The 18508-nt window shown below is 51.6% G+C and overlaps 12 protein-coding genes across 12 annotated transcripts; 6 read left to right on the plus strand and 6 right to left on the minus strand.

Annotated features, from left to right (window-relative positions):
- Nucleotides 1-469: 469 nt before the first annotated feature.
- CC1G_01486 (hypothetical protein) lies at nt 470-1255 on the minus strand (the record flags this gene model as incomplete). Its single annotated transcript, XM_001833757.1, has 1 exon — nt 470-1255. The coding sequence occupies one exon, from the start codon at nt 1253-1255 to the stop codon at nt 470-472; it is 786 nt and encodes a 261-aa protein (XP_001833809.1).
- A 563-nt stretch (nt 1256-1818) lies between these two features.
- Nucleotides 1819-2430, plus strand: CC1G_01487 (hypothetical protein; the record flags this gene model as incomplete). Its single annotated transcript, XM_001833758.2, has 1 exon — nt 1819-2430. One exon carries the CDS (start codon nt 1819-1821, stop codon nt 2428-2430), a length of 612 nt encoding a protein of 203 aa, XP_001833810.2.
- A 323-nt stretch (nt 2431-2753) lies between these two features.
- On the minus strand, nt 2754-4870 carry CC1G_15236 (hypothetical protein; the record flags this gene model as incomplete). The annotated part of the gene is made up of 4 exons (XM_002910282.1): nt 2754-2928; nt 2984-3392; nt 3447-3636; nt 3716-4870. 4 exons carry the CDS (start codon nt 4868-4870, stop codon nt 2754-2756), a joined length of 1929 nt encoding a protein of 642 aa, XP_002910328.1.
- Nucleotides 4871-5005: 135 nt separating this feature from the next.
- Nucleotides 5006-5780, minus strand: CC1G_01490 (hypothetical protein; the record flags this gene model as incomplete). Its single annotated transcript, XM_001833761.2, has 3 exons — nt 5006-5121; nt 5356-5464; nt 5763-5780. The coding sequence occupies 3 exons, from the start codon at nt 5778-5780 to the stop codon at nt 5006-5008; spliced, it is 243 nt and encodes an 80-aa protein (XP_001833813.2).
- A 1020-nt stretch (nt 5781-6800) lies between these two features.
- CC1G_01492 (hypothetical protein) lies at nt 6801-8006 on the plus strand (the record flags this gene model as incomplete). Its single annotated transcript, XM_001833763.2, has 1 exon — nt 6801-8006. The coding sequence occupies one exon, from the start codon at nt 6801-6803 to the stop codon at nt 8004-8006; it is 1206 nt and encodes a 401-aa protein (XP_001833815.2).
- A 550-nt stretch (nt 8007-8556) lies between these two features.
- CC1G_01493 (hypothetical protein) lies at nt 8557-9366 on the plus strand (the record flags this gene model as incomplete). The annotated part of the gene is made up of 1 exon (XM_001833764.2): nt 8557-9366. One exon carries the CDS (start codon nt 8557-8559, stop codon nt 9364-9366), a length of 810 nt encoding a protein of 269 aa, XP_001833816.2.
- Nucleotides 9367-9632: 266 nt separating this feature from the next.
- CC1G_01494 (hypothetical protein) lies at nt 9633-9974 on the plus strand (the record flags this gene model as incomplete). The annotated part of the gene is made up of 1 exon (XM_001833765.1): nt 9633-9974. The coding sequence occupies one exon, from the start codon at nt 9633-9635 to the stop codon at nt 9972-9974; it is 342 nt and encodes a 113-aa protein (XP_001833817.1).
- A 407-nt stretch (nt 9975-10381) lies between these two features.
- CC1G_15237 (hypothetical protein) lies at nt 10382-10801 on the minus strand (the record flags this gene model as incomplete). Its single annotated transcript, XM_002910283.1, has 1 exon — nt 10382-10801. The coding sequence occupies one exon, from the start codon at nt 10799-10801 to the stop codon at nt 10382-10384; it is 420 nt and encodes a 139-aa protein (XP_002910329.1).
- Nucleotides 10802-12307: 1506 nt separating this feature from the next.
- On the minus strand, nt 12308-13285 carry CC1G_01495 (hypothetical protein; the record flags this gene model as incomplete). The annotated part of the gene is made up of 1 exon (XM_001833766.1): nt 12308-13285. One exon carries the CDS (start codon nt 13283-13285, stop codon nt 12308-12310), a length of 978 nt encoding a protein of 325 aa, XP_001833818.1.
- Nucleotides 13286-14205: 920 nt separating this feature from the next.
- On the plus strand, nt 14206-15120 carry CC1G_01496 (hypothetical protein; the record flags this gene model as incomplete). Its single annotated transcript, XM_001833767.2, has 1 exon — nt 14206-15120. One exon carries the CDS (start codon nt 14206-14208, stop codon nt 15118-15120), a length of 915 nt encoding a protein of 304 aa, XP_001833819.2.
- Nucleotides 15121-15621: 501 nt separating this feature from the next.
- CC1G_01497 (hypothetical protein) lies at nt 15622-16802 on the minus strand (the record flags this gene model as incomplete). The annotated part of the gene is made up of 6 exons (XM_001833768.2): nt 15622-15648; nt 15758-15885; nt 15984-16055; nt 16152-16227; nt 16292-16599; nt 16709-16802. The coding sequence occupies 6 exons, from the start codon at nt 16800-16802 to the stop codon at nt 15622-15624; spliced, it is 705 nt and encodes a 234-aa protein (XP_001833820.2).
- Nucleotides 16803-17057: 255 nt separating this feature from the next.
- Nucleotides 17058-18298, plus strand: CC1G_01498 (hypothetical protein; the record flags this gene model as incomplete). The annotated part of the gene is made up of 4 exons (XM_001833769.2): nt 17058-17175; nt 17678-18090; nt 18147-18176; nt 18233-18298. 4 exons carry the CDS (start codon nt 17058-17060, stop codon nt 18296-18298), a joined length of 627 nt encoding a protein of 208 aa, XP_001833821.2.
- Between the last annotated feature and the right edge of the window lie 210 nt (nt 18299-18508).

Consider the following 18508-nt stretch of genomic DNA (forward strand, 5'->3'; position numbering starts at 1 on the left):
GTCTCTGCGAACCAGAGGAGATTAGACAATAACGAGCGCCATACCTTTTTGTCTAGGGTTTGAAGCGACAAGATGAACAGCGAGCGCTAGCGTGCAAGTGTCGTCGACGAAATGGCTGTTTGACAGTTTGTCGAAAGGAGAAAGTGCATTGATCCCGGAACTCACGAAACAGGACTGGTTTTCCAACACGCACGGACCAGTGATCTGGAAGGCTTCCAACAGCAACTCGATCTCGCACCGACCTTGAAGCGATGAACGTATGAGGAAGATTCTGGCATCCGTCAGTCAATGTGATGACGAGTAAACATGGTGGCGATGGATGGACCATTGAAATTCCGAGGCTATGGATTACTAGCAATGGAGACCGGCGCTTAGGCCCTGAGCGCCTATCAAAATCGGTTGATAACGACCAAGACAGGGGTGACATGGCTGAGGTGATAAAAAAAACATCGAAATAAGTTATCGACATCTACAGCACTTTAACATCGTAGCTATCAGTCCCCTCCACCTGCTGGTACTTCTCAAAAAGCGCCAAATACCTCGCAAAGCGGCCATTATGCCCTCCGATGAGGTTGCTCCACATCTGACTCTGTGCCCCCCAAACCGTCCTACACCAATTAAAGAACGCCACAAGCGCAAGGTCGGCGAACGAAAGGTGCTTCCCCATGACATAAGGACCATCATCGTTCCTCCTCAGCCATCCCTCTATCGTATGCAAAGCAACCACGACTTTGGTCCAAGCCTTCTTCCCCTCCTCTCCAACCAAATCGCCGTTGATCTTCCCAAGGTCGCTTGTGCCGAAATGAGACATGAGTCTGTTCTGTGCGAACCACTCCCGACTTCGATCATTGAGGATCGCCATGGTAGGAGGATAGGTGAAGGTTTTGAGAGGGAGCATCGTCTGCGTAATGGCGTCCGCGAAAGCGGCGTGGAGTGTTTCGGCGCCTCGAGGAATGGTACGTTGAGACGATGGATAGTGCTTGTCGAGGTACATTGCGATGTCGAAGGAGTCTGCCACGGCCAATCCAGTAGCATCGTCGTAGATAACCGGGAGCGTGCATTTGCTAGTCCCATCAGGAAGTTTGTACTTCCCCTCAATCTTAAGCTCGCGATAGAGTTCAGCGATGTCGGGGTACTCGATGTAGATAGTTTTGTAAGGGAGCCCGGCGACGTTCAAGTTGAGTCGAGTCTTCCATGTGTTTGGGGACCATGCTTGGGGACTGAGATTGGAAGCGAGATCGTAGAGCGTGATCATTGTGGATGGATTGGTATGGAGATTGTCAGAGAGCGAAGCTTGCTGTGGGCATAGGCAGAAAGTCTATAGGAGATGTGCCGACCCATAGCTGATTCAGTTTTACAATCGGTTCTTGTCCGCCTTGATCGATGATAAAACAACTTGTGTGATGTCTTTATTCAAAAGACAGCGCCCAGTCTTAAACGCGATGACGACGGAAGGTTGTGGAAGAACCACAGCGCCTATAGACTCCAGGAAGACATTGTGGGGCCAACAGTACGAAGGGTAACACACTGGCAATTGTAACGGGTTTCGAGTCTGACACGCCCCCAAGATGTGAATCCTTGTATAGTCAAGCCTCCCGTCACTATCGAAAAACGTAGCTTGCCGAGAAGAAAATGCTGTCATGACAACCTTTCTCTAAGGGATATGTCAGCTTTATACCTTTGTAGTCGATAGGTATAAATACCCTCCAGCCTGAGGTCAAGAGAACTCACAGCACAAATCTCTATTTTCCCCCGTGAAAGCATCGAACGATAACCTGGTATCTACCACCGCACTGCACAAGCCAAAGCCTCTCCAGAATGAGCCGTTTCAACAGTCTCAACTATCCTCCCCGATGGCAATCCGGGGCGTTCTTCGACCGCGAACTGCAAGTTATGCACCGTAGAGACTCGGATTCGCGTGAGCCTCCTCACCAACTTGACCTGCGCTCAAGCGATAATCTCCCACCTTGGCGGTCGTATTCCCAAGTGAGCGCGCCACGCAATCCTCCATACAGCGCTCCGCACAGACGGGCTGTTCACCCTGGCTGCCCAACCTGCACCTGCTCGTCACCAGATTCCCCCACTTCTCGAAATTCTCGAGATCCGTGTCGAAGACGTAGGAGGCAAACCCGTTTCGACAGGAAATCGAGGAACCACGAGGATACCAGTGCCAGACAAGGACAGTCAGACGGGAATGGTGGGTCCATCTCCATGACCGGTATTACTGCTTCGGAGAGGCCTCAACTCGGAGATCGAGAGTCATCCCTTGCTAGACGGGCGAGGCAGGAAATAGAATGGGCGAGACCCGGAGAGACTAACACAGAGGATGGAGTGATTCTCGAGAAGAAACAAGAAGGTTCTTCCCCTCGTCAAAATCCTCAACTCATTTGCGGCGGCCCTTCGCACGCGAACCCAGCAGCACCGTCTTGATTCGATGGAGTAGCTACTTTCACCGCACTTGAAGCGACCATGTGATTTTATCTTTCAAACAAGCAGCCTCCATCTGTTAGTAAGAATTAGGAATGTCCCAAGACGGACCTGTCGTTAGTGTGGCGCTGGCCGGCACCTACTTATGTGTGCTTACACCAATATGACAAATGTCCGAACGACGAGGTGCCGTAGTCACAACTCGTTGCTCCTTTCTAGTTGGATCTTTGAACTGCGTGTGAATTGGATCGGGAATGCATGCAAGAAGTGAAGAGGTGTAGACTGCAATATAGTACAGGAGAGAGCAGGACACAGGCTGAATACTTTTAATTGAGCACAGTTGGCTCCTGATTGGGACGGAAGGCGATAGCACTGAGTCCTTCATGCAGGCTGTTCATTCGATTCTCCCTCTCCTTCAACTCCTCTTCCGTGTACTGACCCGGCACTACCATCGGCGCCTTGTCATAAAACGCAGGGAATAAACCTTCCCATCCGCCGGTTCTACATAAATCATATGAGCAAGCAAATGATAGTGCAACATAAGTGAAAGACTCACACCAATCTCGGGATGCTATCGCATACCTTCCACATATCCCAAATCCTATCACCCTCGACGCCTTCGGGTCCAATCCGTTCCAAACGCAGAAGTAGAGCGATCGTGGTCTTCGAAGAATGAAGGAAACCGGCCTCGATCAACATCGAGGGCTTTCTAGAGGCGATAAAATCGTCGACGATACCATCGACCCGTGCTTCGATCGCAGGGTATGGGGTCCGCAGGCGGTATGCGCGGTAGTGGGCTAGGGGGAGGCAAACACTTCTATAGGTCGTATCGTTCCGAGTATTGTCGACTATCAAGACTGGGGACTCATCGAGATCATCAATTACTGGTGGTGGACCGGACATGATACATTGGGTTTGAAAGTAGCGCATCGTGAACGTATAGCGTGCGCCCCCAAGCTTGTCGTCTGGACGTTTCGTTATGAATATCGGAGGATAGGATAGATGAAAATTCGACTAACCAATGTAACATCGGCGCATTGAAGCACACTCTGTCCTGTGTCTTCGATCCCAGTCTGCACGCTGACATGCCTGCGAGCAGTAATTCACCCAATGACAGGCCGAACACGTTTTCCCTCTCGATGTGGCTGGATTGCTTTTATCACGCTGAGGCGTCATTTCATGCTTGGAAGCAAACTCGATGAGGGTCTGCTACTCGAAGCCGAGGGATGGGACTCACCAGCATGTTATCGCACACACGAACATGGGACTCAGATCCACAGCCACCCACGTCGGCTGCGCGCACAACCGCCCTAACCAGATGGTCCCAATTTTCTCGTATGGGCGACCTCCTGGCGAGTGGTGCCAGCGAGGGTAGGTTGGGGTTGAGGGCCTCCCAAAACGGGACCACTAGCCAGGGATGGAAGACGATATTGGCTAGCCTCTCCGCCAGGAATTGGGCTTTGAATAAGGCGACGCGATTATCTCCTCGACGAAACCTCGCCAAGGACTCGAAGACAACGTGAAGTAGAGGTGTGCAGAGTACTTCTCGGAGCGCGATTCCTCTGTTCACCGTGGTTGCGAACATAAAAAGGTCGAGGAAATGATCCAACACAAGATGCGATCTGGAACAACCGACGGAGACCAGAAGTGAACGAGCCCATGCCTGGATTAATCCCTCCTTCGCCAGGTACGGAAAAATCGCAGGCTGTAACATCAGCGTTTTCGCCCCACTCCTGAAATTAAGCCACGGTCTCTCCGTACCAGGCGCCGGGAATTCGGTTGAATCGGTTTCGACCGCGTATTCTCCGATATGCTTGACGCGAAGGACGAGGGCCCGCGTAAAGCTGCGAATTACTGGGCGAGGGGATGAGAGTAGATAGTGGAGCAAGACATCCTGTCCATGATCATCGGAAAGATAGAGGTTGAGAACGTCGTTCGGGTCAATCGCATCGCTGAAAGACACGTAGACTCCTCCATTGTGCACCCTGGCGGACCAAAGGCGCAAGACGAGCCTGATCGCGCTTGGGGAAGAGTAAGCGGCTTGTTCGAGCGCATCGTCCGTGATCATCAGGACGCATAAGACTTTGCAAGCTCGCCCGATGGCCGCGTCGGGATAGAACAAGAAGGGGATATTCGAAGGCAGATTCAAGCAGCATTCCACGAAGGCTGACAGAACGGATATCAGAGCATCAAACCTTGGAAGCAACGTCGTTACTGTGGACTGTTTGAGTGATTTGGTCCGTTTACCATGGGCAAGACACGCGAGGAGAAGATCGAGCGAAATCCCAACGCGCTCGACTTGGTCCATGAAGTCGGGAGACGCTGATCTCTCTGTCGATATTGGGGCCTCGAGATGTGCCAACGCCGCTTCCAAGGCCGACACCACGAAATTCTTTGCTGTTATCGATTTGAACAGCAACTTTAGGCTGGGAACATCTCCCATCCGGGCTTGTTCTATCAGCTTTTTGGGGGTTTTGTTACAAGGTAGCAATGAAGGAGTAAACCATTGACACAAACCTTGGGACTGAGTCGGTTCATAGTGTCGTCGTTATCGGGAAAGATGGATGGCTCAATCAACCTAAGCCTGAGCCAGCTCGAACACCCCTATCGCTGCGATCTCTGTGATCTCTGGTCTGATGCCAGTGATGGCCGCTGTCCTTTGTTCGGCAGTCTCCCTAGCCGAGCGCTCGGACACTACGTGCCCTATGGTGAAGACGTCCATAGTACATACATAAAGCGTTGTTAAGCAAATGAGCATCAGTACCTATGTAACAGTACAGACATATAAAAAGAAGTACATCGATCTCAATAAGCAGCTATAAGAACCTTCGCGACCCGAGAGGGAACAACAAGCGCCCACAAATACCCCACTACTCCGGGCTTTGTTATTAGAAAAATAAAAATAAAAAATTAAGCGGTTAGGCTTACCGAGATGAGACGCTGAAAACGGACTGCGTTCGCTCAATTCATGAGTGTCGACGAAGGTCATTGGTCGAAGCTGTCCATGATAGGGGTATAAATTGCCCTTTTCGTTGTGCTAAGCCGAAGTTAAAGGTCTCGAGTTCGAACCCGCATAAGGTTACCCGTTAGAATACAACCATTGGGTGGAGAACAAAGGATTGAATTGCCTGGTTGGTGGGCTATTTATCTCTTTTCAGCCAAGTAACCCCATTGGCGAGTTGTGTTGTCTCAATTCCTGGCAGTGATAATTGACGTCGGTGCTATAAAATGGGCTGTACTCCAACACCTTGTTGACAGCTTAAACAACCTAACTCCTCATACGGCTTCGCAAACCATCCAAATCTTCCACCTTCCCGCCAACGCGCAACTCTTACCTGGTGACATGTCAACATCTGCCTTTCATTTCGTAACTCCTATGCCCACCACCACGAAACAATCAAACCCGCCTGCTCAGAGCGACGCACACCTCCCAGACCAACCAACAGTCTCCAACCATTCCACCACCTCAGATAATATGAATCACGCCGTCGCCCTAGGGCTGTGGATAGCGGCTCGAAGAAGCCACGAGGAATCTAAGAAAGAGGGAGACGGTCATATCCAACATAGTTCGTGGAGGAAGGTACACCCCATGTTATGGCGTCTCGGAGTAATCTCAGCCGTACCACTAGCCATTCTCGGCGCTGCCTCTAGGCGGGACTGGTGGATTTTCGTCGTGCTGTTGGTTGCTGCGATGTGATTTGACTTGTTTTAATGGTATTGCTTAGCAGACCTTCGGATGTGGACTATAGAACACTGGTACTTGGCAGCGAACAGAATGTAATTAGAATTAGATAAATCGAACCTAACCCGTTGGTGCGCAGGTAGACAACAAGCATTTCGTTGTCAACGATGGGCACTTGCACGTTTCAAATGATTACCTTTCTTATCTGAAGTGCCTGTCTAGACGAGGTTTTCGATTAGTGTGGCGCAGCGCTAGCGCTTGTGTGGGCGCTTGACCGTGACCGAATCCAGCGGTCTATCCGAATAAATACACCTATTGGATACCAAATGCTGCCTGGGCTTAAGAAAAGGGCCATAGTAACTACGTGTGGGTCCACGCAGTTTCAGAATCAGTGTTCAGGTGCACACCACTTCGACTTGTTCAGAGCTACACTGCACTGCAGTCAGTGTAATCGACAAACGCTGAACACTAGTCCATTTCCTCGACGAGGCGAGAAAAGGATGACTACGACGACCTTACGACACTTCAAGTTCTCATATCATGACGAACCCTCTAACTGCGTATAAAACCACGGCCTTGCAACATAAACGAGTCAATATCCAACATTCTTCATCCCACTTCAACATCTATCTCAACATCCACTTTTCTACGAATCACTCACCAACTTAAAGTCTTGAACGCCCAACCTACCATGTCCCGATCACACCACAATACCCATTTCAAACCTGAGCAGCGCAGCCCGCTCGCACTACCCATTATGACCTTCTTCATCCCAAACGAAGTAAAGACTCTCCGCATCACGGCTCATTCTCATAAAATATGCTACACTCGGCAGACGCCTTCTCCAGCTGATTTGGAAAAGGGCGTTCGAGTCGTACTCGTAGAGCAGTTTCCCAATGATGGTCAGGATTGTCGTCAATGCCCATCCTACACCCACGTGTTCTACGTCTCGGATTTAGGGCTTGGAGGCGGAGGCGGAGGCGGAGGAGGGGGAGGAGGAGGAAGAGAAGGAAGAGGGGCCAACTGGAAGCTTCACATTGCGCCTCTTATAACCCCCTTGTTGGTCAGTGCCGAGCGTCTGTTAAACGTGAAGCCTCCACCCGGCGTTTTTGAACTATGGGAGTTTCATACCAGGCCATGGGAGTTGGACAAGAAGACTGCCAATGTAACTCAGGGACGTAAGGGTGATAGGGAGAGTTCTACTAGTAGGGTCCATCGGGAGGATGGATTTAAAGGTAGTCGGACTGGTGAACTCCAGCATGGAAGGAGGGGTGTTTCGCAGGTGCACTACCCTGCCCAATCGCACAACCTTACGCAGTCGCGTTACCCCACCCAGTCTCACCACCCCTCCCAGTCCCACTACTCTACTCCCAGTCATTCCCGTGATACGCGGTTGCATCATACCGGGCGAAGTACGACAGTCTACCACGAGTCTAGATCTTTATATTATTCAACGGGCCACCCGGCATCTTATCAGTCTAGCGTCGTCAATGACAACCGAACCCGGCATCTCAATCCACCGAGCAACTCGAAAATACCCAGTAGCTCGAATTTAAAGGTCCCCGTGCGTGCGATCTACAGTGTCAAGCAGCCCCTCAGTACACCGACACCAACTTCACCCCCTGTTTCTCGAAGCCTGTGTAGGGTCTTTGACTGGGTGAAGTCAAAGTCGCTCTCTCAGCCGAACTTGTCTCAAAGTCGTAAGGCCAAAAGCAAGGACAAGGAATCATCAGACACAAAAGGCTATAAATTCGGCCCAACGCGACTGAATCCCTTCGAAGTGGATGGTCTCCCGCCTGCGTATGGGGAGTATACGGGTGTGGAGATCCAAGAGTATCGATATCCTCATCTTGCTTGGCCGGATCCGACTTGGGGCCATGTGTATAGGAACCAATGAATTACGAGGGTGTGTGTGTGAAGATTATTAGTACACTGTGAGGACCTGATATAATAGAAGTTTTGTCCACGTATTTTAGAGCTTTATAATTGCGAATTTTGGCACGCTTTAGGGAGATTTGTGCAGCGAGAATGATTGTTTGGTTGAAAGCTCGAGTCGAACTACTGCGCGAGTCGTTACAATAGGTAGGTGCGATGGGTTACCACTCGATGAGTGCCTACAGTAGCTTGTATCAGGCTTGAGCCTCAGGTGACGACGGTCGTTACTAGTTCTCAAACCCGATAACCTTATTGTATTCCAACTGTGTATAAAATAATAAACGTGAAAGTTGAGTTGCAGGTCCGAACCGCAAGCTTTACTTACCACCGTGGCATTTAAACCTGCGTCTCCTACCTTCGACCGCAATACGGTTCATTTCCCATCTCCCAACACACGCCCACAAATGCCCAACCTCCAAGTAGCTCAATTACTCCGTAATCCTCGAGTCACCTGCCTAAGTTGTCGCACGTACACCTTCGACGTCCTGGCGACACACACAATCGACGCACATATGTCATACGCAGTCGAGGTCCCAATCCCTCCCGGAGTGCACACCCTCCGCATCAAGACTCTCTCGCCTAAACTGTACCTTTCTGCCCCGTCTGAGGATGTGGGACAGATTGAGGTTGTAGAGTGGAAGCCTGAGGCTGAGGCATTTGGTGGATGCGAGGCTGCTGGGTACTATGAGGGTGGTTCGCACAAGGCTGTTGGAACCAGGACTGCTACTAGGCCTAGGTACGATGATAATACTGGCGACGACGCTCAGACGTGGAGAGGCCAACGACGCTGCTGGACTGGTCCCATCACTCATAATGTCGACCTTCAAGACCAAGACAGCTTCGCAAGCTCATCCTCTTCATCCCGTTCAGCGCACAACGGTCATACCATCCATCCGTCTTCCGAAGCGCAAGGACTTGCGTCCTCGTCGTACCAGACACCGGTATTGAATCACGGCTGTGATCTGCGTCGATCCAACCGGGTCTCCAAGTCCGATCATATGCAGGGTGTGCGCCGGGTCTCAGCTTCACCCCCGTATCTACCTCATAATGAGCCATCTTCCACTATACCCAAATGCCATAACGACGACTCGGACAACACCTATGAAGTCCTGCCAAGCAAATTCAACTTGAACAGCTCATTTAAGAGTCCACTGTTCAAGAGCGACAAGCATGAACCCAATACCTCGTCAAAGCGCTACAAGTTTGGAGCGACAGACCTACATCCCTTTGAGGTACGCCTCCCAGATGCGAATACCGAGTTTGCGTCTGTAGATATTCAGGAGGCTCTCCGTGCTGAAGTTGGTAGGAGGGAACGGATATAGAGGATGACGCGTTGTGAGGGTGTGCTGTGGGCACCGGGTTGCCTAGTATTATTAATGTATTGTAGAGCATTATAATCGAAAGTGTGGCGTGTCTTTGAGGCAATCCGAGTGAGAGTTGAGGGTTTAGACTCCATCTTAGCGCTCGGCCTCGGCATCACGGCAAGGTCACGCCCAAGTCACGTCTCTTTCCCACAGCACCTTGAGCTGAGTCTTAGCGCCAAGCCCAAGTTGACCCCTTTCCACCTTTCCACTCGTTCACGCCCAAGATGGCGGCCAAATACGAGCGTCTACCCACCTCCGACCGCTCAGCACGCTCGCGCTCCTCATCGCCCCTATCCTCTACATACACGCTCACCAACGAAGACGCCGACGTCGAATACGACGCACCCCTCAGCCCACGAAACAGGGAAACCCGCGAATGCATCAGGGCCTTCCACGCCGACCCGCGCTTCCACCAGCCAACACCCTCGCCATGGGCCCGCGCTGCCCTCCTATTCACCCTGTTCTTCCTGTTCTGGCTGGCGTGGAAGATGAGGCTGGCTATCTTTGTTGATTTCGGGTTGGGGTCGGACGCTCAGACGACGGAGCAGGTGGATCTGAGTTATTGAGCTGTGGGCGGTGTGTTTGTTGCTCAGGTGCGTCGTTGGTCGTTCTTGCGGACTTGAAGAGGAAGCTGAGGCTCGTGTAGAAAAGCGTTCTTTTGATTTTATAGATTTACACTCGTTTGAAACCAATCTCTGTCGCATGTATCACTCGCTATACCCTAATATCGCCATTCCTTCAAGTCGCATCTCAGATTGCAACTCTCAACCTGCTGAACCCGGCCCACCCATTGACTCAGCGCTGTCGCGGCGAATTGGATCCTATGAACCATGTCGGCTACGGCCACCTGGACTGTCTACTGGACTATTTACCGCCGTCATCATCACCGCGATTACGGAAGAATTCACGGCGTCCCTGCTCCCAATCAGCCTTGGCGATACTCCCCTTTCATGCTTGGCGTGTCTCTGCGTGTCTACTCCTCTCTGAACAGTGCATCCTGTCTTATTGTCGCCAGCGTCTGCAGCAGTCCGCGTGTCCCACCACGGGATAGTTTCGCGCCGTACTCGAGGATTACCAGACCGATCCTCACTGCAGTCTGGCTCTTCACCCACACCGTCAGGGCACGAGGGAGAGGGGGACTCGTCGGCGGGCCTGGTCCGTGAATGGCTAGATGTAGCAGTCTCTCCGCTTCGTGGAAAGCGTTCAGCATCAGGGATGGCAGCAGCTTGTTGCTTGAACTTCGCCCTCCCCTCAAATCCGTCATGGCTCCACAGTGTGGTGGGACGGGCGGATCCATTGTTGAAGTCGGGGTCTCTTTCACTGGATGGATGACCACCATATCTTGGGGGAGCTCCGTCGTTTTGTTGACGCTGAGCGTCGCAGTCACTGACATTGACGCTCGTAGACTGGTAAATTGACCCATCTGGCCCGACGCCAGTCAAGCTTGTCATATTGACATGGGTGCCTCGTCCAAAGGGGCGCGTGAAATGTGCCATATCGCTTTTTTCTTTCAAATCTGTATCAGGGAAGGGTGGACGGGGAAGGAGTGCGTTGGATTCTATCGGTGTTTAAACTGTGTTTACACTAGGTCAATGAAGAACAGCATGCGTACGAGGAGACTCCCGATTCCTGCCCACGAGCGGAATTGATCTCGCGGCCATTTCTGTCTACGGACGAAACGCAGCGCCGCACACCCTCTGTCTACGGACGAAACGCAGCGCCGCACGCTTGCGGCCTTTCGTGTACGGACGGAGCGCAGCGCCACAGGTGATGACCAATCAGGCGCCCCTCAGAGGGACCAGGTCTCACCACACTCTCTCTGGATCGGCCGTCGCCACGCTTGGTCGACGAGCCCTGATCCTCGCACCGTCACCACGCTTGGTCGACGAGTGCTCATCCTCCATCGTCACCACGCCTGGCTGACGAGGATTCATCCTTCATCGTCGCCGCATCTGGCCGACGAGGATTCTTCGTTACCCACCCACCCTTGCCCATGTAAAGTACCTTACGTGTAGCACGCTGTAAACCTAGCCCTACCACCGCTAAATCCATCCGGTTCGTGTATGGGGGATAGGCTGACTACGGTCGCCTATTCCCTAACCCGCTACTAATCCTCCTCAGTCAAGTGTGATTCATTGGAGGTAAGCTAATTCGATATCCTCCTCTTTTATATATATTCATCTACCATCAAATTTCCGTACTTACCCTCTGGTGACCATACTGCATCCCCAAAGCTGTGCTCTCGGGCCACCTCCAATTTAGTCTCTAGTAAACTGCGGCACTTTTCCAATTCGTAGACTTGATGGGAGGTCCTCGTCGGGCGCTCTGTTTGTGAGGTATTCCCCCGCTGTGGAGGTGATAGTTCACCTGGCCTGGAACTCGTTCTCCGTAAGTCTCGATGTGGTTGCTTACTTGACAGGCTGTTTGACGATGGTCGCAATGAGGACTCGAACTCACGACTTCCACCTTGGTGCCTTCACTCACCTGGGGAGGTAGTCGAAGCCCCTATCACGACTGACGCTGTCAAAAGCACTGCTGCCTTCGACTCGGGCTCACCGTGACAAGAGTTACAGCGCAACGCTAACTGTTCACAGACTTGAAGAATCCTCAGAGATCACAGCTCTATTCTATGATAGGACCTTGCACACTGACGTCGGCCGCTTGAAGCTACTTAACAGCACACCTCGTCGTAATCGCCTTGGACCGCGAAGTTACATAATAGGCGCTCATACCACCACCATCTGGATGACCCTCGACTCGGATCCACCTGGTTTACCTTCTTGATTCTCGAGTAGCTTCGACGAAAGTTATCCCACGAACGACACGATGATGCTAAGGAAGTTTGAATCATATCCAACAAACGACTACGGACATATCCATGTATGCTGTTCTTGCTATACTAGAGGCCCCACCATTGGTGTTGGAACTGCACACTCTGAGCGATATACCCACGACGGACGTCGCCCGTATTCATGTTTCCGTAATTGTTCAAGGTCCAGCCTGGTCTCCCACCACTCTCAGCGAAATACGCGCTGCCGTGTGGACGGTGGTCTGGCCATGGGCATGGGCGCGGATGAGGCGGCGGTGGTGGTGGCGGTGGCGGACAATATTCCTGGGAGAAGTAGTACTCTTCTTCCCGCTGAGACTCCTCCACTGGATAGTCATCGGCTACTACAACACTATTTTGTGTTAAGTTGCCGAACACAGGTTTCGTATTCATGCAGGCATAATTCCGGACTTGAGGCGTATTATCTTGGTTGACTTGATGGTGTGCGTCATATGTATCTCCTCGAGGGGGATGCCTTCCGCCACGTCCACCTCCAGAGGACGAGGACCCCGCACATGGAGCGCCGCCACGACTCCCGGCATCCTTCACAGTCGCGTAATTGACGAACGGGTTATTGTTTGTTCTGCTCCCAGTCGTCGTATACGTACCAGGATCATTTCTGAAGGGATTGTTGCTACCACTACTACTACTACTACCAGTAGTGGATCCGTCGGACGGGACCCCGACCCCCAGTGTGGCACTGCTTACAGGACGCCCATTGAAATGAACGGGGTCACCTTCCCGTGTACTATGGATGGTCACATTCTGGGCACCGATGAAGAACGACCCAAAACCATGGAACGCTGTCGCTGCGGTAGGATTCAGAGTCGGGTTGGCCTGAGCTGGTGCAGAGCGTGAGCTGGTCTGGGCCTGTGCTTGCCTAGATGCGTTAGTCGACGGACGGTTGGATCCTGGATCGTTTGAGAAGCCGCTGTGGTGAGGAGTGAACGTGTTTGGGGATCTATGACTCGCTCCGGTGCGAGGAGGGGGACCCGAGTCAGTCATAGTGCTGGAGGGATAAGCGCCCGGTATGCTGAACAGTGAAGACATCGCTGAATAACGTTCGGACAATAGTGGTAAGGAATATACTGTGGTGGATAGCGAGAGGAAGCATAAGAACGAAGACTTCACTCCTTTTATGTCTACCATCAAAGCGCCACTAAGCCACAAGACCATCCAAAATCCAACCACATCGAGTCCAAGCGCACATCGTGGATACAGTTTTGCGCAGGCTATCGACTGGTCAAGCTTCTAGGTTCGTTTACTCCTTCTCCGAGCCTATCAATCGGTATGAATTTACACCCCGAAACAGTAATTGTGGCCCCTATCATCACGCACAGCACTTCGTCGTCGAATAGTGGCATTGAATGGAACGCTGTTCTCTAACGAGCTCTTCAAAGATATACAGCTGATCTTTCAAAAATACGATCCTTTGGTAAGTAAGCTGTGGAAGTTGCACATGAAAAATACGCTCGTCGTCGACTTGTCGCTGGGGTTACCAGGTCGCCTTTATTGATGACAGTATCGAGTGCGTGCTTAGCGCTTAGCGCTTAGCGCTTAGCGCTTATTGTTTGATCCCAAAGCACGACGCGGAGGTTCTCGATGTGAGCCGCGATGGGCTCACAATGTAGATCCCGAGCGGATTGTACTACCTACGAGTACCGCACAGCTTTCTGAAATTCAGTGCGCATTTACCTAGCAACGAAACGCTTTGACCGAGTCCTCCAACCACCGACTGGGCGTGGCATCCCCACCGCAATGGCGCGTGGGCCACTTACCGTACAATGGAAATTTATTTCTTGTATAAATAGCATCGCCGCTCTTCTGTGCGCTCCTCCATTCCATTTCCTTGAGACTTGATCTTTGTCGCTATCTCGATCGCTACGACCTCATAACCCCACGAAAGCGTGAACGCGTCTCCCATCTACAATTGACTCTTTCTGCACAGACCATATCCAGCCCACTTCAGGATGTTTGAGAATGCCCACAATGTCGACATTCACGGCGGGACATTTACCATGAACTTCGGTGATGGCCAAAGGTCAGTCACCAAGGTAAATCCTGACGGGAAGGTATCGACCACACTTTATACACGACAACATTGGACAACTGGGGCATCGCAGTCGTGCACGCCAGCAGGCCCTAGCCTTTACGACTCGTACGACCCCTGCAGTGGAGCCTACCAGCAAGCGCCACCCTGGACTAGCCCTGCAAACGCTTTCTCTGCCCAAGCGCCAACGAACGACGTCAGGATTTATGGAGACGGATCTAACGGTAGACGCAGTGGAGTCGACGAGAAGACCATAAAGAGCAAGAACCCTTTTCAGCGATACAGCGACGTAGACTCCAGCCGCCCCAGGTCCCCGCCGCCTACATTCGAAGAAGCCTTCGGCGATGACGAGCCTGAGTCTCCCGTCGACCAGCAAGGAGCGTCTAGCAACGATGCAGCAGGGCACAATCAAGACTTCACCAAGTCACGTTTTACGTTCGAAGATGCCTACGGTCCGGGAGTTTCTGACAGTGAGGTCCCTCTCCACCAACAATGGTCATCTTCAAGTTCAACGGCCCCGTCGGTGCCAACGGATCGCTGGGAAAACACAGGCACCAACTTCCCCCCAGACCGTGCTGGTTGGGAGGGACCATCGAGAACATCGGTCAAGGTCCTTGGATCCAATGGGAGGCTACTATACTCGGGAAGTGTCCCACCTGGGAGCGAGTTTGACCCGCTGACAGTCCAAGGCGGCAACTGGACTAGTGAGGAGAGACGTCATTTTTCTCAAATTATGCATAATGCGCGGGAGGTTACCCAGAGGGCTAATGAAGTAAGCGAGATGGCTATTGCAGTAAGTGAGAGGGCAATGGCAATACATGGGCATTGGCATTGAGGTGGAGGTGATATGCGGCGACGCTAGTTTTGGATGATTTGATATGCGAACTTGGCGTGTCTAAACTACTACTTATGTACACTAATAATCAAATCTATGACCATCCTTTTGACATTGTTTGAAAATTGAAGGATAGTCGGAAATTCGGACCTTATCTTCTCCGACTAGAGTCTGGTTCACGAGACTATAGACAGCCACCTTAAGCTTTCGCGGACTGATGCAGGTTCGATTCTCGAACTTGCGGTAGTCTTCAGTTGTACATTTATTGTACTTACTACGTATCTCTATCCTACATCTTCCCTAATCAAATGACATGAAGGTTGTTGAATTAGATCGCTCTAGCGATTGGGACCGTGCGAGGTTCGAACTCGCGACAGAACAGAAATGGAAGTCGGAACCCTATCGCGACGCATTTAGCCTGAGGCTTCGCGGCTCACGACGCTCGTTGGTCGAAGCTTGTTGGGACGCGTTGAAGGAGCTTTATGGTATTCTCTTGCATCCCTAACCTTGTCCAGTGCCTAGCGTCCCCTAGAACTGATCCTGCGATGAATGAATGCTTTGAAGATTATGCCCTGAGCAATGAACATCTGGTCGGATTGCTCAGAATTGTTACAGCGTGGATTCTGTGCACACTCACCGCAACACAATTGTGAACCAAGGATGTTATTGCGTGGCCAACCGCTGCCTTGGCCCAAATCTCCACTTTAACTGCCTGGAAAGGGTTGAGGGACTCGACATAAAACGCGAAAGACAATCGTATGGCAGCTACCATTGCCAATGGCACTTCAGATGTGCGCATCCTACGAAACATGGCTTGCATTTTGAACGGCCCTTCTTTACGTTGTTCTCGCAGAAGGACACACTGAGAGGGATAGGTTCGTCGCGAGGATAAAGGAAAGGAACGCAAGGTGTGTATGAGGATTGAATGCTCTCCTCTGTGTCCAAGAAGCGAGGTGAGCGACGAGAGATGCTGGGAGAAAGAACGCCAGTAAGTTATACACAAATTCGTTGGTTTGGGAACTGAGTCTTACCTATAGAGCTCAGACCCATCATGACAGGTACAAACGCGGATCTAGGGCGATCACGGGGGGAAAGCCTGCCGTACAGCTGGTGCGCGGCCGTTAGTTGTCAAGAAATGCATGGAACACTTCGATGACGGGTTCCTACTCACCACAGTTAGATTAGAAAGGACAAGGCATAAGTCAAACAAAACTCCGGCGCCAATCGTCCTGTAATCCCTCCCATAAGCAACTAGCCCCATGTAGTCATCGTACAAATCCCCCAGATTCTTGCCTTCTTCAAATTCCGGATGGAAGTACCTGAAGTGCACGTTTGCCTGCAGAGCGGTCGCGACAGTGAAGGAGGCAAGACTTAGACCGCCCACGCAGAGAAGAAAGAGGTGGGTATAATCGTTGCGAAATCGCCCTTTATTTTGGCAGGCAGCTCCCAGGGCGCACGAGAGCATAACAAACTGCAGCCCTACAATAGGTTCAAGTTGAGTGAAAATGAATAAAGGCCACGAGAGGAAGACCGTCTTCCGTACCAATGGTGATGGCATTAAGAGCAGAAATTGGTAGGGATAACAGACCTCGCCAGGCGATGATCACCGATATGCTGCGATCCTTGTAGAACACAAATTCGGGATTTCGAAGGATTTCGAGGGTTTCCGGTGTTTGTGTCATGTTCGTGAATGATCAGTCGATGCTGAGGGGAGGAGGGGCATCTGTGCAGGCTGACTGGGGTTCCAAAAAGCAGGAAGAGACGGTTCAAAAGGCCGGTCGCCGCTTAACGGCGTCAACGACTGACATGATTCCCAGTGGAAGGCGGTGCAGCGTGACGATCAACCTTGTGCGACGCTCCCCGACAACCATAAAAACCACCGCTAACGTTTCAACGACGGCGATCCGAGGTTCTCTCGCGCCACCATGTCAACCACAATGGCAGAGGCAGCGCCGCCAATGGCCTCCCCAGCTGGTTGGGTGAACTACAAGGTCGACTCAACGGCGAGAGGAGAGACCATGTACGCGACATCACTCCTCGCGATGGCAGCCATAGGTGCGTCGTCTGACAAATATGGATATCATCAGCGCGCTCACGAAGATAGTTTCATAGGAGCGCAGCTATTTCTGTGCGGATATTCCCTCTTCGTCTTCTCCGAGACGCCGAAAGGACTATGACGAGGACGATTACCGTATCTTGGTGTCGCATCTGCTTTGTTCCTTCTTTCACTGGTCGCTGAATGCCTCGATATCTGGGTGAAGCTTCGCCAGGGCATATACTCCCAAACTTCTGTGGGATTAATCAATGCGAATGTGATGAGGCAGTCGGGAACCAGCATGGACACCTTGACTGGAGCTTTATTCGATGGAATTGTCGTGGTTGCTGATACCCTTCTGGTAAACGGTCATCCTCAAGCTGTGGTACGAGGCTCTGCTCACAGAGAACTTTCCAGCTCTATCGTGTATATCTCATTTGGAAAGATGTTCTGTGGGTCTGTCTGTTTCCCGCTGCCCTTCACCTATCTTCCATTGGTGAGGGATCATTCAACTACACCTAGTCCTCGAGTCTGATTATGCTTCGCCGGGTTTCGTCTCAGCTATCCTGGTCGCCCATGTCATCAAAATAGAGCGCTATCTTGATGTTCGTGCACCGCAATACCACGCTATTTTCATCTTCCTGAGTGTCGCGTTCAACACCATCGTGACGGCGTCGATCGTTTACCGTCTGCTTCGCGCCAGCTCAGCACTTCGAAAGTCACTTCCAGGGTGGAAGGACTCGGCTTACAAGGGGTTTGTGGCTATCCTCGTCGAATCTGCTCTTCCCCTTGCTGCATGTGGTCTTGCACGCGCCTCAATGGAAGTCTTCGACATCCGGGCATCCAGATCGATGAACCTCCTGGTGAGCACGGAAACATGGTTCAGGCTCACAATTTTTGGAGTCTTTGTCGACAAACTCTACCTTATTGTCGCTGTGAGTCGAGCCTACCTTGCTACTAGTTACCACGGGTCAGCTCACCTGTCAACAAGGCAATCTCTCCCCAGTTGATCATCTTTCGCGTAACGGCTGGCCGTTCGTGGATGACACATGAGGAAACTACTATTCCCCTTTCCAGTCCGATCGCATTCGCCGGTGGAACGAGCCACTTGTCCACAATAACAATTCCATCTCTCTCTACTGACCCTAAGGTCGAGGACTCATGTAGCGAGTACATGTAATGAATAAATGTATGCTTGAAAACCAATAAACCCACAATCGCTGTGATGTCTCCGCCTTCAGGTCCACATCGAAGAGTAAAATTCCGAGTCAGGGGGCCGGCATTCGTGAACTTCAAAGGGGTTTACATTTCAACAAGTTCGTACAGAGTCCGTGTGTACACCAACTAGCTAAC

Source organism: Coprinopsis cinerea (assembly GCF_000182895.1).
Source record: "Coprinopsis cinerea okayama7#130 chromosome 10 map unlocalized cont3.10, whole genome shotgun sequence".
NCBI lineage: Eukaryota > Fungi > Basidiomycota > Agaricomycetes > Agaricales > Psathyrellaceae > Coprinopsis > Coprinopsis cinerea.